The sequence below is a fragment of the Pelophylax lessonae genome, assembly GCF_965119305.1.
Source record: "Pelophylax lessonae genome assembly, chromosome: 1".
Lineage (NCBI taxonomy): Eukaryota > Metazoa > Chordata > Amphibia > Anura > Ranidae > Pelophylax > Pelophylax lessonae.
The window spans coordinates 255,055,164-255,071,994 of NC_138768.1; the positions used below are offsets into that span (position 1 = coordinate 255,055,164).

General features: G+C 38.5%; 1 protein-coding gene across 1 annotated transcript in view; it reads right to left on the reverse strand.

Annotated features, from left to right (window-relative positions):
* Positions 1-233: 233 nt before the first annotated feature.
* Positions 234-16,831, reverse strand: part of GALNT9 (polypeptide N-acetylgalactosaminyltransferase 9) — a 450,947-nt gene continuing 434,349 nt past the window's right edge. The window contains exons 10-11 of the mRNA XM_082253021.1: positions 7,853-8,020; positions 234-1,641 (exon numbers count right to left, since the gene is read on the reverse strand). Coding sequence (XP_082109147.1) covers positions 1,495-1,641; positions 7,853-8,020 — 315 coding nt within the window. The 3' untranslated portion in view covers positions 234-1,494. The remainder of the gene's footprint in view (positions 1,642-7,852; positions 8,021-16,831) is intronic.

The window sequence follows — 16,831 nt, forward strand, 5'->3', positions numbered from 1 at the left end:
GGTGCATGACAGGTGCAATAACAAAATATTCTGCCAGTCCACCCTGAAGCCATTTAAAAAGTCATACCACTGGCTACAAAACTGTTGTGTTGTTACCGAATGCCACCTGAGTCCTCTTTTTAGCCAGGTAGAAGAATCACTGCCGTTTTGAGTACCATGAGATCATTCCTTTTCCAAACACACTTAGTAAGTCATCTGTACCTTTACTAAATAAATTGTGGCAGGACACAATCTCCAGTAGACATTTTAATTATTTGAAGAGTTTCAGGGATCGAGAGGATAACCCAAATAACATTTTTTTTTAAAATACCCTCTCCGGCAATTTCTATACCAGTCCAGGCAGCGTGAAACACAACTTTATCTCCAGAAAAGTGAAAAATGCTTTTTTTTCCCTCATGATCACACAATAATCTCCATTGGACAAGTGTATAAGGGCTGAAAAGACACTTTTTTGTCATTTGTGCAGTAAAATCTAAAAAAGCACCCTTTTAATGCTTTTATTCAAGCCAAAAAATATTTTAATCAAGATTATATCTGTGTTTATTAAAACTCAGACACCATATTCAGAGAGTTTATTAAATTACCTTTTTTGTATGTTTCCTTTTCGTCTATACCAAAATAGTTTCCATGAGACGTGCTAATTGATGTTAATATACTAATTGAAGCTTATTCTTTATCCCTAGTGCATCAATTATTGTGTCAGTTGAATATTGATTGAGCTTTCATGTGGCACAACACTGATGACTAAATTAAGGACCTACACCTAGAGACACAGCGTAGAGTGATACTGATGTTTTAAAAACTGTAGAGATACAGGAGATGCACATAGTAAATGCCACTGTGTGTATTCTATTTAAGTTTCATCTAATAGGAGAAAGCTGTTTTTTTTTGTTTGTTTTTTTATCCATAGGTGTTTATGCATTTTAGTATTTTAGGAAATCTTTGTTGTCTATTTGTTTTGAACAGAATCTGCATTAAAGACACTTCAGACCTTTTTGCTGACCTCCTTGCATTACCAGGAAACAGATTCCTTGCCCATTGGTGATTATTGCTGCCTTACTTTTGCATCTTATTTACATATTATTTAGCACAAATAATCACACATGCTAATGTGAGGGATGTCCTGTTCTCTTGTGTAGGAAGTACAATTTAAAAAGGCACATGATAATTAATTGTAGGAGTTGTGCACCAGTCTGTAACACAAAATCTACCAGCAGTAAGAATCCTTTCCATGCTATCCTCCCAAAGTACAAGCTTAGATTCTTCTCATCATATAAATCTCCATTTTCAAAGGGCTCCGTCTGTCTCAACCATTTGATGTCTCCACACAAGTTCCATGACAGTCAATCCACCAGGTGGAAGGACTAATATCATGTTATGTTCAGTGGTCTATGAGCAGATGGTAGGGAATGTCCCCTTTTCTTGTGTAACCAAGAAGGCATTCCTTTATGTGTATTCCAGGTCTGGGTTGAGCACCTCTTCATAATTTAGGTATCAATTCCGTCCATGTTTTATCCAGTTTCTTATAATCCATTTCTGTCCTGAACACCTCTGTACTACCAGTCTTAGTCCAAAGTTAGCATCCTTTGACATCTCCACCTCCAGGCAACGACCTGTGTCTCTGCTGACAATAGGGCTATTCTGCATAAAAGACAAAACAAATATTCTATGATATTGTATGTACTTCTAATGTTTTTATGTTATACAGTCTGCATAAAGGAGAAACCTGACAACAACAGCCTGTCCTAAAACGGCACATATGTGCTTCACAAATAGTAAAGTACCTCATGAGGCAGCCATGTGGGGTGGTGCATGATTCCATAGATCAAAAAGGATGCAATGGTGTCAGTACATTTTTATAAAATATACGTATATTTTAATCTATGACAGGTAAAATGAAGCTTGCTTTAAGATTCGATGTGTTGTTCATACAGAGATGGTATTCTGCATATCTTGTTTGTAACAAATGGTTATTTGAGTTACTGTTGCCTTTCTATCATCTCAAACCAGTCTGCCCATTCTCCTCTGACCTCTGACACCAGCAAGGCATTTTCATTCACAAAACTGCTGCTCACTTGATATTTTCTCTTTTTTGGACCATTCTCTGTAACCCTAGAGATGGTTGTGTGTGAAAATCCCAGTAGATCAGCAGTTTTTGAAATACTCAGACCAGCCAGTCTGGCATCAACAACTATGCCACGTTCAAAGTTACTTAATTTCCCTTTCTTTCCTTATTCTGATGCTCGGTTTGAACTTTAGCAAGTCATCTCCACCACATCTAGATGCCTAAATGCATTGAGTTACTGCCATGTGATTGGCTGATTAGCAATTTGTGTTACCAAGCAATTGAACTGGAGTACATAAAAAAGTGGCCAGTGAGTGTATGTGGAACAGACTAATTTATAAAGCAGACGTTCTTTTTTTTTTATTTTTCCATTGAGTCGAACATGGAACTTTAACAAAATTCAGTCTTTTGGTTTATGCAAGGAAGGTGCCAAACACTCCTATCAGAAAATGTACTTTTCTCAAAAGCTAAGTGGTACAGTGCTTGCTCCCAAGAAGTATTATCATGCAAAAACCATCAACATTGACTCACAAGCAATATATTGACTTGCATATTTGTGCTAAGCGGTGTTAACCAGACAATAACCATGTAAAGTACAGAAGGCAAGAAGACATTTAATTCTTTTTTTTTATTAATGTGCAGTAGATTCTACAGATCTAAGTGCTGGCTGTTGCATGGTCAATGCACATTTGTATATCGCTGCTAAATAACCCCTGGTGAATGAACATATGGCCTGTTTATTAATATGTGCAAAGAGTTATGATGTGTTGTGTCCCAGAGCTCCTAATCAGATATCGGGTTTCATTTGTCTGACTACATTAGACTAGCAAATGCTGAAATTGTATTGATCACAGGGGGATTTCCCTCATTGTCAATAACGCAGTTGTAGAGACTGGAGTTGAAAAGGAACATGGGATTGCTGAAAATGTTATCATAGTAGGGGTCCTCTGCTGCCACTTTCTATCAGTCATCAGAGAATGCCTGTTTGTTTGCTGCTGTTTAAAAGAGCAAAAGACAGAGGGGGTGTTGAATACAAAATCATTGATGGTCCCCAATGTTCTGCGCAGAAATCTACATAATGAACAACTGTACAGCTTCCAACTGATTTATTTTCTGTGCGCCATAAATGAATACTACCCAAATTAGCAACAGGGCACCTGCACAGCAAACCCCTCCTTTACTGAGAAAGATAAAAAAATATGAAAATAACCAAAAAAGAATGATGAAAATAAAGAAAAAAAAAAGTGAAATAATTTCAACATTTGTAAAATGCAGGCAGCTTGCCTTATGCAGTATACTGGCACTGTTTTTTTAGTCACTGATCTGGAAGAATGCTGTGGACACAGGAGCTAAAAAAGCGTTTCCATGAGGTTTGTCACCCCCACCTACAACCAACCCCCTCCTTTCCTGTATTGTCTTTATGGTTAACTTCTTATGGGTACTTTTACATTTGGGGCCACCCACCAGAATTCTAACATTACAGCCTGACAGGGCTGTACATATGCCATACCCACGATGTTTCAGCAATTTTAATTTTGCCGCAGCATTTTTATCTCGGGGTGCGCCTCATGTCAAACTTGCTCATTAAGATCAATGGGGCTGCACTGCAAAAGAAAGCCAACAGTAGGGCTTCCTGAATGCCTGCCAGCTGCTGTTATACTGCTCTCTGAAAAGCAATCATCACATATCGCTTTTCAGATGGTAGTAAGCATTACCATCTACTGGCATTTTTTATGGTTATCCTTTCATGTCCTGTCCTTGGTCAAGCTGATATCTCTTTTCTCCCTTTGTCGTGGCTTTACCATTACTGGGATATTGTCACCCACATTTGTGGGTGAAAAGTGTTCATTATGGTACCTGGTGGTTGGTACAGATGTTTGGTGCTCGAGCATAGAGATTGAACAGATGGTTTTTAATTACAATTTTAATGTTGGTATTGGTCTGCTTACAGGTAAAGGCTCAGTATAATAAAGTTTAAAAGTTATCATATTCTAATTTAGGCTTAAGCACAGCGGCTAAGAGTTTAGCATTTCAGCCTGGCAGCACTAGGGTTGTCGGTTTGAATCCCATCTGTGACACTACCTGTCTGGAATTTGCATGTTCTTCCTCTGCCTGCGTGGGTTTTCACCCGGGTACTCCAGTTTCCTCCCACACTCCAAAGACATGCTGGTAGGTTAATTGTCTCTTGTCTAAATTGGTCCCAGTATGTGTATGTATGTATGTGTGCTTAAGGGACCTTAGATTGTAAGCTCCTTGGGGGCAGGGACTGATATCAATGTTCAATGTATGTCTTGATGGCGCTATATAAGTGCCTGTAATAAAAAAAGTGTCTACAGCCCAAATTTTCCACACTTTCGTTTCTTGGTTTTCCATACTATCATGATTGATCAGATTGTTACTGTGTGGGTGGTATTGGAGTGGATATTTTGTGGGGCACACAGTCCCATGCAGTAACTTCAAAATATTTGTGTATGTAAAGCCAAAATGTACTTGGAAACACAATGGGCATATTGCACTGGCTGCAAGAGAGGAGAGGACAGTGGGGGATCACGTGAATGGTGAGTATATGTAAGTTGGGGGAATTTACATAGATCACAGGAAACCAGTGCTAAGGGAAATATAAAGTTCTGCTTGTTCCAGGTCAAAGACTGAAAAATGATAAATCACATTTTATGGATCTGTGCTTTCTGAACCTATGCTGCTTGAAAATGCCCGCCCCACCCCGCCATTGTTTGGAACACTAGTCTTTAGGAAGGCAGCTCTGACATTAGGAGGAAAAACCCTGCCCCTATACCAAGATGGTCACCTCTACAGTAGCACAGAACAAAAAATAGCAAGTTATTGTGTAGACACTGGCAGGTGGTAGACTGCAGTATACCTGCGAACTGAAGGTAACCCTGTGCTGTTTCTTCAGGCTGGTAAGAGACCATAGAGGACTATTCTGTCCCTGTCATGGGCTCTAGGCAGCCATCTTGGGGAGACAAGCCTTACCTATTGGGTGGTCATATTCTGCACAATTTGGGCAGACAACTTGACTTAGGGACAAAGCCTCGCTGATTAAAGAAAATGTAGGAGCAGCATTAGGGAGAGGTACCTGAAAAAGAGGGAAACAATCGTTTTCCCATTACAGGATGTCTTTTCTGTCAGCTTCTACGAACTCCCTCAGTCTCCCTCTGACAGCTGAATATCTGCAAGAATTTTTGGGGATCTTAGTATGATCCCAGTGGTATCTTACCCTTTTTAAGGGAGATGATGCTACAGCATTATGTTTTTGGTAACTGTATAACACTTCTTGAAAAGTGCTTTGCTGATAAACATACAGTAGGTCAGGAGAAATACAAAAAAATTTGGGAGCCATGGAACCACTTTATGGTTTCTGAAGAGGGTAATAATATGTTATAGGACAAGTTAGGAAGAATAGATCTGAGGAGAAGATGACTTCTCCTAATCGACAGCCGTGGTTCATAGGGGTTTAGAATTTTTTTTTTTTTTTTTTTTTTTTTTTTGGGGTGGGACGGGAAAGGGGAAAAAAAAGTGGGAAAAAATACAGGATTATAGGATAAATAAGATATAAAAAAAAAAGGAAGTAATGATAACTATTGTAATAGAGATGGCTTTTTATGCTGAAATGTTACATGTATGCATTGTCGGAAAATCCTGAATAAAATTCAAAAAAAAAAAAAAAAAAACAGTAGGTCCATAAATATTGGGACATCTACACAATTCTAATCTTTATGGCTCTATACACCATTTGACATTAAACAAACACGATGTGCTTTAACTGTAAACTTTCAGCTTTAATTTGAGGGCATTTATATCCAAATCAGGTGAACGGTGTAGGAATTACAACAGTTTGTATATGTGCCTCCCACTTTTTCAGGGACCAAAAGTAATGGGACAATTGGCTGCTCAGCTGTTCCATGACCAGGTATGTGTTATTCCCTCATTATCCCATTTACAAGAGCAGATAAAAAGTCAATTAGAGTTAATTTCGAGTGTGCTATTTGCATTTCAAATCTGTTGCTGTCAACTCTCAATATGAAATCCAAAGAGCTGTCACTATAAGTGAAGCAAGCCATCATTAGGCTGAAAAAACAAAACTAATCCAAAAGAAGAAGTAGCAAAAACATAAGGTGTGGCCAAATCAACTGTTTGGAACATCCTTAAAAAGAAAACGCATCGGGGAGCTCAGCAACACCAAAAGACCCTGAAGACCACGGAAAACAATTTTGGTGGATGACCGAAGAATTCTTTCCCTGGTGAAGAAAACACCCTTCACAACAGTTGGCCAAATCAAGAACACTCTCCAGGAGGTAGGTGTATGTGTATTAAAGTCAACAATCAAGAGAAGACTTCACCAGCGTGAATATAGAGGGTTCACCACAAGATGTAAACCATTGGTGAGCCTCAAAAACAGGAAGGCCAGATTAGAGTTTGCCAAACAACATCTAAAAAAGCCTTCACAGTCCTGGAAAAACTTCTTTTGGACAGATGAGACCAAGATCAACTTGTACCAGAGTGATGGGAAGAGAAGAGTATGGAGAAGGAAAGGAACTGCTCATGATCCAAAGCATACCACCTCATCAGTGAAGCATGGTGGTGGTAGTGTCATGGTGTGGGCATGTATGGCTGCCAATGGAACTGGTTCTCTTGTATTTATTGATGATGTGACTGCTGAAAAAAGCAACAGGATGAATTCTGAAGTGTTTTGGGCAATATTATCTACTCATATTCAGCCAAATGCTCCAGAACTCATTGGACAGCGCTTCACAGTGCAGACGGTCAATGACCCGAAGCATACTGCGAAAGCAACCAAAGAGTTTTTTTAAAGGAAAGAAGTGGAATGTTATGCAATGGCCAAGTCAATCACCTGACCTGAATCCGATTGAGCATGCATTTCACTTGCTGAAGACAAAACTGAAGGGAAAATGCCCCAAAAACAAGCAGGAGCTGAAAACAGTTGCAGTAGAGGCCTGACAGAGCATCAAAAGTGAAAGTTTGATTTATGATTGTTAATCTGTCCCAATACTTTTGGTCCCTTAAAAAGTGGGAGGCACATATACAAACTGTTGTAATATCTACACCGTTCACCTGATTTGGATGTAAATACCCTCAAATTAAAGCTGAAAGTTTGCAGTTAAAGCACATATTGTTTGTTTCATTTCAAATCCATTGTGGTGGTGTATAGAGCCAAAAAGATTACAATTGTGTCGATGTCCAAATATTTATGGACCTGACTGTAACCTTCTCTGCCTGTTCTGCAACATACAGTATGTAGTACCCATGCTATAACTGCTTTGTTTTGTACCTATTTATTTACTACAATATAAACCATGTTTAGATGACTCTGTGTGGTGATTTATCCAAATCCTGGGGTACACTGATTAGGCCTCATCTAAAAGTAAGATGGAAATGATCAACTGCAGGGAGACCACAGGCAATAATGGTTACCATTCCTTTGGCCTCTGCTTGCACAATTCAGGTCTTCTTTAAGTTAACAGAAACTCCATATCTTTTGCTCCAAGATATACAATGAAAAATAAATCATTGAATATGCATTGTGTTAACTGTAGAATGGCAACCAAAGCCTACATAATTATGCAATGTAAATTGCCTATATAATCTTATGCTTTCTTTATTGTAATCAGTGTTATTGTTTTTGTCACGCTACCCACACACAATATATGTAAAAGAAATAAAAATGTTTACTTTTCAATCAACAACTTTCTTGATTTTGAAGCCCTGCCATGACATGTGCTGGTTTCTTTATGGTTAACAGTCTCTTACTTGTGTGAAATCCCAGAACTTTTGGGTTGGCCTCGGTATGTCATCACATTTCTTCAGTGTAGGAGTTCTTCCTTTGCCATCGTCAATCAGACACTTTGTATCTGGTAAGAAGGCAGTGGAGCCCAGGGGACCTAATTGGAGCAGCCCCTCTGCACTGTAGCGTACCAGCTGCAACAAGTACAAGAAAAAAAACAAGAAAAACAAAAATGGGTCATCTGCTGTTCTTCTCACTTTTAGCAGTGAATGTTGTATCATAATGGGATACAGGCACCACTGTATTTCTGTAAAACCATCTATTTTAAATCTGTACACCAACAGGTTAGTTTCATACTTTGCATCTCCCAAATGTCATGCAAATTAGCAATCAGGCATGTTACTTGTGATGTCTTCTTACTTTCAAACTGGTAAGACCATTCCATTCCATTCCCTCCAATTAGCTCTCAAAAAGCCATGCTGAATGTAACTTCAGCTCCCCACTTCCTGCTTTTTGAAAACTCAAATAAGGTGTATAAAGTCTGGACTTTGAATGGTTGTAGAGAAAATATTGCAGATAAACAGGTACAACTTATATAGAAGGATTTGTTTCATGTCTGTGTATCACCTGAAGGCAGTCACTTCACTGGGTATATGTAAGGGTTTACAATCAGATTAGGGTAGGCTCAGACTAAGCTTCCTGTTTTTTTTTTTTATGACTGAGGTTTATGTGAAAAAAAGAAATCTGCGCTTAGGATGAAATGGTTTGGCTGCGGCCTACCTTCTGAATATAACCCCAAGATAGGGGGTAAATAGAGTAGAATAGAGGGGGAAGTGAGGGTATATGGCACTGCCTGAAATCAGTGTATCAAATAGATATCGCACAACAGTGATAAATAGAATATTATTAAAGTGATAAATGCGCAGTGTCACTTAAGTAACAGAAAGGTGTCCCAATGTGCATCAATAGGTGTAAAATAAATATATCACTATAAATGACTCAATAAATAAATAATTAGAGAAATAATAAATCAATAAACACTCAATAAATAAATATTCAGAAAATAAATAAATACTTTAATTTGCAATTAAATAAATAGTGCAAATAAAATCTGATATAGTGACGGGGTGTGTTTACGACTGGTAAATTAACAAAGTGACAAGTGCAAAGTGCAGTGTCCTTAAGATATCAGGAAGGTGACACAATGTGCATCAATGAGTGTATCATACATTACTGTGAAAAAATCTATGAATAAATAATCAAATAAATAATACGATATACAATTAATTAAATAAAACCGAAATGACATGTGATATATATAGAGTAAGTTAAGATTGGTAGATTAAAGTGACTAGTGCAAAAGTGACCAGGTGCACAAAAAGCAAATGTCCATAAAGTGAATAAATATGATTGTTGGAGTCCCAAAATTGAGGATCGTGAGGTAATCCAAAGGTGACTTGTGCAGGTGAGGAATCAAAAGTGCTCCCCTCTCAGTAAAGACCGCACTCACCAGAAATGAGTACCCCTACAGGGGTAACAAGCGTGGTAATACCACTGGCAAGCATGGTAAATTTCCATCAGGTCAGGGACATCAGTACTGGTATATCAAGGTATCCAGTTACATCCTCCCCCACGAATGTAGGGTAATGCTTTTCAATATATATTAACTCAATCAAATGGCATCAGTGGGTAATGGATATACATTAAGGGATCCACACCATATGGAGGAAGGAAAGGGCTCATATAGTGAAGTATTTGTTGTTATTGAGGTTTATGTGAGCAAGACTGCCACTTTCAGCACAATAATTCAATTTTTTGTGGGTTCATGGACTGTAGACTCTGCACATTTTATACCAAAGGTAGGTGTAGACATTATTTAACTTTGATGTGAAACTTTTTAATATTTTATTTATTTTACAATTTTTTTATTCAGTTTTCTCAATTTTTCAGTAATACTATACCACCATTTTGAGCCTTTTGAATGTTTGCCTTTTGAGCTGTGGCGGCCCCATAGAAAGATACAATATACCTTTGTTTTTTCAGTGTGGTATCTGGGGGCTTCAGTTGGATCTTAATGGAATCCACAGCCACAATAATTTTCTTTTTCTTCTTGTTCAAAAGTAATTTTCATAGATAAAAACCCATATGCATTGCTGAGCCCTTAATAAAGCAGATGGATTTAAGCTGACACCTGCTATTTTTTATAGGTATGAAACTTAGCCGATGGCAATAGCGTGATGCCAGAATAAAAATATATTTCTTTTATAACAATGATCACTTTGTTCCTTCAGTATAGTTCAATAAGAAAATATTGCAATAAAATTCTACAACTCAAACCTAATTTCATTAGTGTTTTCTGCCACTAGGTTTATTTTTATTGTCCTTTTAAGTTTATTAACATCATAATGTTCAACCCCTTGGAGGTAAAGGGTTTGGAGGGTCTCAATCACTGTTTTAGAGATGTTTCTTTGTTTAGTTAAATACAAATCAAATGTTATGTTACTTTTAGGAAATGACTTGCTTTTTTTCTCAGCCTATTGAAATTTAAATCATGCAGACCCTATATCCCTAGAAGGGATCAAGCCTCAACGGGCACACTTCAGTTCTTTTTCTGCCTGTGCTGCTGCAGGATAACTGTCCATTCTTGGCATTTACTGTGAGCTACTGATCTCCTAAGTCCCTGACAGTATGGGGTAACACTGCAGGGACTACTGGACAAGTACAGTATAATGTAATAGCAAATGTCACTTTCATTTCAAGAAGTCATGCACAGCTGAGATTCTCGATGACTGTAAGGAAATTATTTTATAAGTCAATGTTTATGTTATGAAAATAACATGCAGTACTATAATTTTTCATTTAATTAAGGGTCCTTTCGCAGTAGTGCGATGCCAGGCATCACATGTGATTCGCACCGCACTTCTGTGCAGATCCCATGCGATGTCTGTGTGATGTGATTTCATCCATACAAACTGCATTTGCACCAAAATGGTGCAGGACCCTTTTTTTGGTCCGCACTGGAATCAAATTGCATGGGTGTTCACACACATTGACACCCCCAGTAGTTTGCAGATCTCAGGTTTACCGCCAGTGTGAACCAGGACTTAAGCTGAACTTTTCTTATTTCTGTTCATCTTGTTCCTAAATGTACACAGCTCTTTCAAAATACACTGCCCTATATGGCAGGGCAGGAGACACTATTTTGCCCTGCTGCAAGAAAACTCATCTCTCATCCCTCTGTCTCTCTGCTATATCCTTCTGTCTGAAAGTTTTATGCACTGTAGCAACCCTGATTGACTCCTTGTGCTGATTCTCTCTCCCATCTCCAAGCTCTGCTGTACAGACTGTACCATACAGGTGCATCTCATAAAATAGAATATCATCAAAAATGGTATTTATTTCAGTAATTCAATTTAAAAAGGGAAATTCATATATTTATATAGATGCATTACACACAGAGTGATAGATTTCAAGCATCTCTTTTAATTTTGATGGTTATGGCTTACAGCTAGTAAAAATCCAAAATTCAGTATCTTAGAAAATTGGAATATTACATAAGACCAATTAAAAAAAGGATTTTTGAATACAGAAATGTTGGCTTATTCAAAAGTATGTTCATGTACAGTATAGTATGCATTTAGGGCCGGCCCAACCATGTGTCCCACTGGGTCCATTTGACACAGGAAGCATTTGGGGATGGACGGCAAATTGATTCCCAAGTTTTTTTCCAGCAGTCTTGTGTGTCATCAGTTTACGGCGTGTTAGGTGCGGCATTTGACTATCTCATACTGCCGCCCGTACTGCAAACTGATGAGTATGAGTAGGCGGGAACGTCCCTCATGTGGTCTTGGTGTGTGCAATGATGTCAGACACCAGCGCGCTCCATCTCACGCAGGGCATACTGGATCTTCTGGGGCAGTGGGCGTGGCAGACACAGGAGTGACAGGAGGACAGACAGTGGGTGTTTGGTGGACCGATCCGGTGTGGAGTTATGGAAAAATATAACAGTATATATAATATTTTCTAAATTGTATCTTTATATAAAATAATGGATGTGGGGGCCTTTTGGTGTGCGTGTTTTTTTTTTTTTTTTGCGGGGGGGGGGCAGCATTTCATTCTTGGACCCAGGCAGCACAATGTCTTGGGGCAGCCCTGTGTGCACTCAAAACTTGGTCCGGGTTATTTTTGCATGAATTACTGCATCAACGCGGTGTGGCATGGGGGAGATCAGCCTGTGGCACTGCTGAGTGGTATGGAAGCTCAGGTTTTTTTGATAGTGGCTTTCAGCTCATCAGCATTGTTGGGTCTGGTGTCCCTCATTTTCCTCTTGACAATGCCCCACAGATTCTCTATGGGGTTTAAGTCAAGCAAGTTTGCAGGTCAATCAAGCGCAGTGATACTATGATCATTAAGCCAGGTATTGGTACTTTTGGCAGTGTGGGCAGGTGCCAAGTCTTGCTGGAAAATTAAATCAGCATCTCCAAAAAGCTGGTCAGCAGAGGGAAGCATGAAGTGTTCTAGAATTTCTTGGTAGAGGGCTGCGCTGATTTTGGACTTGATAAACAAAGTGGACCAACACCAGCAGATGACATGGTTCCCCAAATCATCACGGACTGTGGAAAATTTTGCTTTTTATTTGGAAATCAAGGTCCCAGAGTCTGGAGGAAGAGCGGAGTGACACAGAATCCAAGTTACATAAGGTGTGAAGTTTCCAAAATCAGTGATGATTTGGGGAGCCATGTCATCTGCTGGTGTTGGTTCACTGTCTTTTATCAAGTCCAAAGTCAGCGCAGCCCTCTACCAGGAAATTCTAGAGCACTTCATGCTTCCCTCTGCTGACCAGCTTTATGGAGATGCTGATTGCATTTTCCAGCAGGGCTTGGCACCTGCCTACACTGCCAAAAGTACCAATACCTGGTTTAGTGATCATGGTATCACTGTGCTTGATTGGCCAGCAAACTCGCCTGACCTAAACCACCATAGAGAATCTGTGGTGTATTGTCAAGAGGAAGAAGAGAGACGCCAGAGCCAACAATGCAGATGAGCTGAAAGCCGCTATCAAAGAAACCTTCTATAAGACCTTAGCAGTGCCAGAGGCTGATCACCTCCATGCCACGCCGCATTGATTCAGTAATTCATGCAAAAGGAGCCCAGACTAAATATTCAGTGCATACTATATTGTACATGGACATACTTTTCAGTAAGCCAACATTTCTGTATTAAAAATACTTTTTCATTTGTGTCTTTTAAATCAGCCTAGGTTTCAGCTTCAAACAGTACAAGGCGAAAAAAAAAAAGCAGCAATATAGAGATAATTATTACAAGCTTTTAAGTAAAGGTATTCTCTTAGCATCATTTTGGAGTTAGTGGTCAAGCTTCAGCAAGTCAAGTAAGTCAATGCAACCCCTGCTGTTGCTTATCAAGGGGACAAACGTGTGCACATCATTATGCAAATGTTATATCTTGCCCAGAAAAGCCATTTACAAAATTGATTGAATGATGAAAGCATTAATGTTAATTTATGAAGCATTAGTTAACTGAGCAGTGCATAAGACTGTGATCCTAGGATAATCTTTTTTTTTTTTTTTTAACTTTAATGAATAAATGTAACTGTTCCTTTTTTTTAGATCAAGGAATGCCAAGCAACTTTGCTGTATAGCCTCATATGCATGTCTTTTTCTGTTCCAGGAACTTTGAGAGATGCCATCACATGCACAGGCCATTGTAGGATTCTTCTGTTTACATACAGCTTGTTTGCATCTGCACTATAACTGCAGACAATTTTAGATAACAAAGAAGGTATCTGCTTCACACACCTGCTTGATTTAATGTCTTCACTGTTAGGAGACATTAATAAACATTTCTGTGCTGTAGTGCCCTCACAGTCACTGCAGATCACTGACTAGGCTGATAAGCCCTGCCTGAGGTTATTTAAGCACTTGCCATCCTTCAATAGCATGTGATTCCATATGGCCAATTGCAGAAAGTAGAATGCACATCTAGAGGGTTCCTTGATTTGAAAACAAGTGGTTTTAACTCTGTAGCAAAGCACTTGCAAGCTCTTTTAACAGTTTGTGATCTACAATAACTGTGTAAATGCAGTGCAGCACAGAAATCACAATTTAGGGCTTCTTGCCTAAATCTATTGAATCAAACCAGTATGTGGATGTGGATGTTTTCTCTCTCCTTGTCAGCAGTTAAAGTACAGACTCAGAAAAGCAAACAGTACATGTTCACACTAGCATGGTCCTGTGATGACAGCTTTCAAAGCGCAGGAACAAAAAAAAAAATACATATGTATTATTTGCAAACTTGTTTAGTATACCTGGATATATTCAAGGTCTGCTGGTTGGTGGGCCTGCCACATAACCAGAAGCAGTTCCTGGAAACCTGATAATCATATTGAATGAAGAGATTGCCATAGTATTGTATGCCTCACACTTATACTCTGAAATGTTGTCCTTGCTGACATCAGTAATTAAAATCCATTTGATTAGGCAGCTTACTGAATATACAATTCAGATTCTATTTACTTGCCATCTGTGATCAAAGGCCTGAGATGCCTTTACGTCAGGAGTTCAGTACCGAAGGTTAAAACTATAATTTTTCTAACATATTCTGTGGAAGCTTATTTTAGTAATCCTTCATTTATATGGTTACATAAATCAAATATTATTTGGAATGCCATATGGATGAGTACTTTGAAATGAGCTATTTTCTGATCTTCTATAAAAAACCCAAACCCAGGCCAAGAGATAAAACTGGCAATTATCTTCTGCATTTTTTTTTTCTAACGTAGCAAAAGAGGGACACAAGATACAATTCAAAATATACTTTTAACATATGCCACTGATTTATGCTTTGTGGGTGGATGGAAACCGACAGCACAAAGCCGAACTGCTCAGGCTAATCCTCAAGCAATGTGTACAGACCAAGATCTTAAGGAAATCTGGGCTCAAGAACAAGTGGAGTGGATCAATCAAGATAAATGAGTCACTGGCTGGCTGAGCCATGTGCTCAAGAAGGGATTATAGTGGGAGTCTAGAGGAGTGTACTTGGTCACTCTGGCCTGACAGGCGCTTTTTACCCATGTTGCAATATTCTATCTGAGCACCCCTTGTTGGAATATTTTTGCTCTTTGACATTGAATAAGGCTTTGCAAAATGTGAAAAGTGCAGTCATTCTAACAAGAATCATTTGCCAATTAACTATAGGTCAAATCAATAACACTGCCATATCATATAGGTGGAGCCATGTTCAGAACATCAATTGGGTACTTAGTGCATACACACTGATCACTCTTTGTTATTTGGGGCAGAAAACTTTTATTGTACAAACATGCTTATTATGAAGACGTTTTAATAATGAGATATGCATAAAACTGGGCTGTGTTAAAATGAACACATTTTGTACAAGCCCTTACAAATAAGTTCTAAGGGAATCCTGTTTGTGACATTTTGCTCAATGTGGTTGGTCTTTTAAAAACCTACACTCAAGAATGGCTTAGCTTACATTTCCATCAATATAAGGTAATGTGGCAGTAAATGGTTAAAACACTGAGCATGCAAATACAAGCGCTCCATAATCTGTCACCTCAGATTCTCACAAAAGGAGAAATAAACAGCAGCAAGAAATATCTTTGCAGAGAAGATGACATTCACAAATAGCCATTATGAAAACAAAATGTTTAGTTGAGCATTATCTTAAATTTATAGGGCAGAGCTGCTGCTGGTAATAGGAAAATTTATGCTTGGATAAATAAAGCTAAGCAGACAGGAGGATTTGCTATTACGATATGTTGGGACAATAAGCGGTAAAGAGAATATTTTTTATAGTTACTGAAAAGCTAAAGTTGCATTTTTTCATGTCTTAATTACATAAATATAAATATGTTTTTAATTACAATAATAGATTTTAATCCTTTTTATTGAGCTGCTTTTCTTCCTACATGTTACGTCTTCTAATAAGGTGAGGACAGGACTGTAAATGCACTGAAAATGATATACTGGTTAAATGTTTTTTTTCCTCTAACTTGGTACACAATGTAATGAGGTGGAGAATCTTTGCCTACAAGTATCTTTTTTTCAGTAGGTTTTTCAGTCTGTAGTAGTGTTTCTGTGAATTGATCCCTTTATAGAGGGATATATGCACTATATTACCAAAAGTATTGGAATGCATGCCTTTACACCCACATGAACTTTAATGGCATCCCAGACTTAGTCTGTAGGGTTCAACATTGAGTTGGCCAACCCTTTGCAGCTATAACAGATTTAACTCTTCTGGAAAGGCTGTCCACAAGGTTTAGGAGTGTGTCTATGGGAATATTTGACCATTCTTCTGGAAGCGTATTTGTGAGGTAAGGCACTGATGTTGATGAGAAGGCCTGGATCGCAGTCCACTTTCTTATTCATCCTAAAGGTGTTCTATCAGGTTTAGGTCAGGCCAGTCAAGTTCCTCCACCCCAAACTCACTCATCCATGTCTTTATGCACTGGCGCAGGAAGGGCCAACCCAAAACTGTTCCCACCAAGATGGGGGCATGAAATTGCCCAAAACCTGTCCTGACCTCAACACAATAGAACACCTTTAGGATGAATTAGAGCAGAGACTACGAGCCAGGCCTTCTCTCCAACATCAGTGCCTGACCTCACAAATGTGCTTCTGGAAGAATGCTCAAAAATTTCCATAGACACACTCCTAAACCTTGTGGACAGCCTTCCCAGAAGAGTTAAAGCTGTTAGAGCTGCAAAAGGTGGGCCATCTCACTATTGAACCCTACGGACTAATACTGGGATGCCATTAAAGTTCATGTGTGTGTAGGCAGGCATCCAAATACTTTTGGTTATATATATATATATATATATATATATATATATATATATATATCTCTATCTATCTATCTCTATCTATCTATCTATCTATCTATCTATCTATCTATCTATCTATCTATCTATCTATCTATCTATCTATCTATCTATCTATCTATCTATCTATCTATCTATCTAT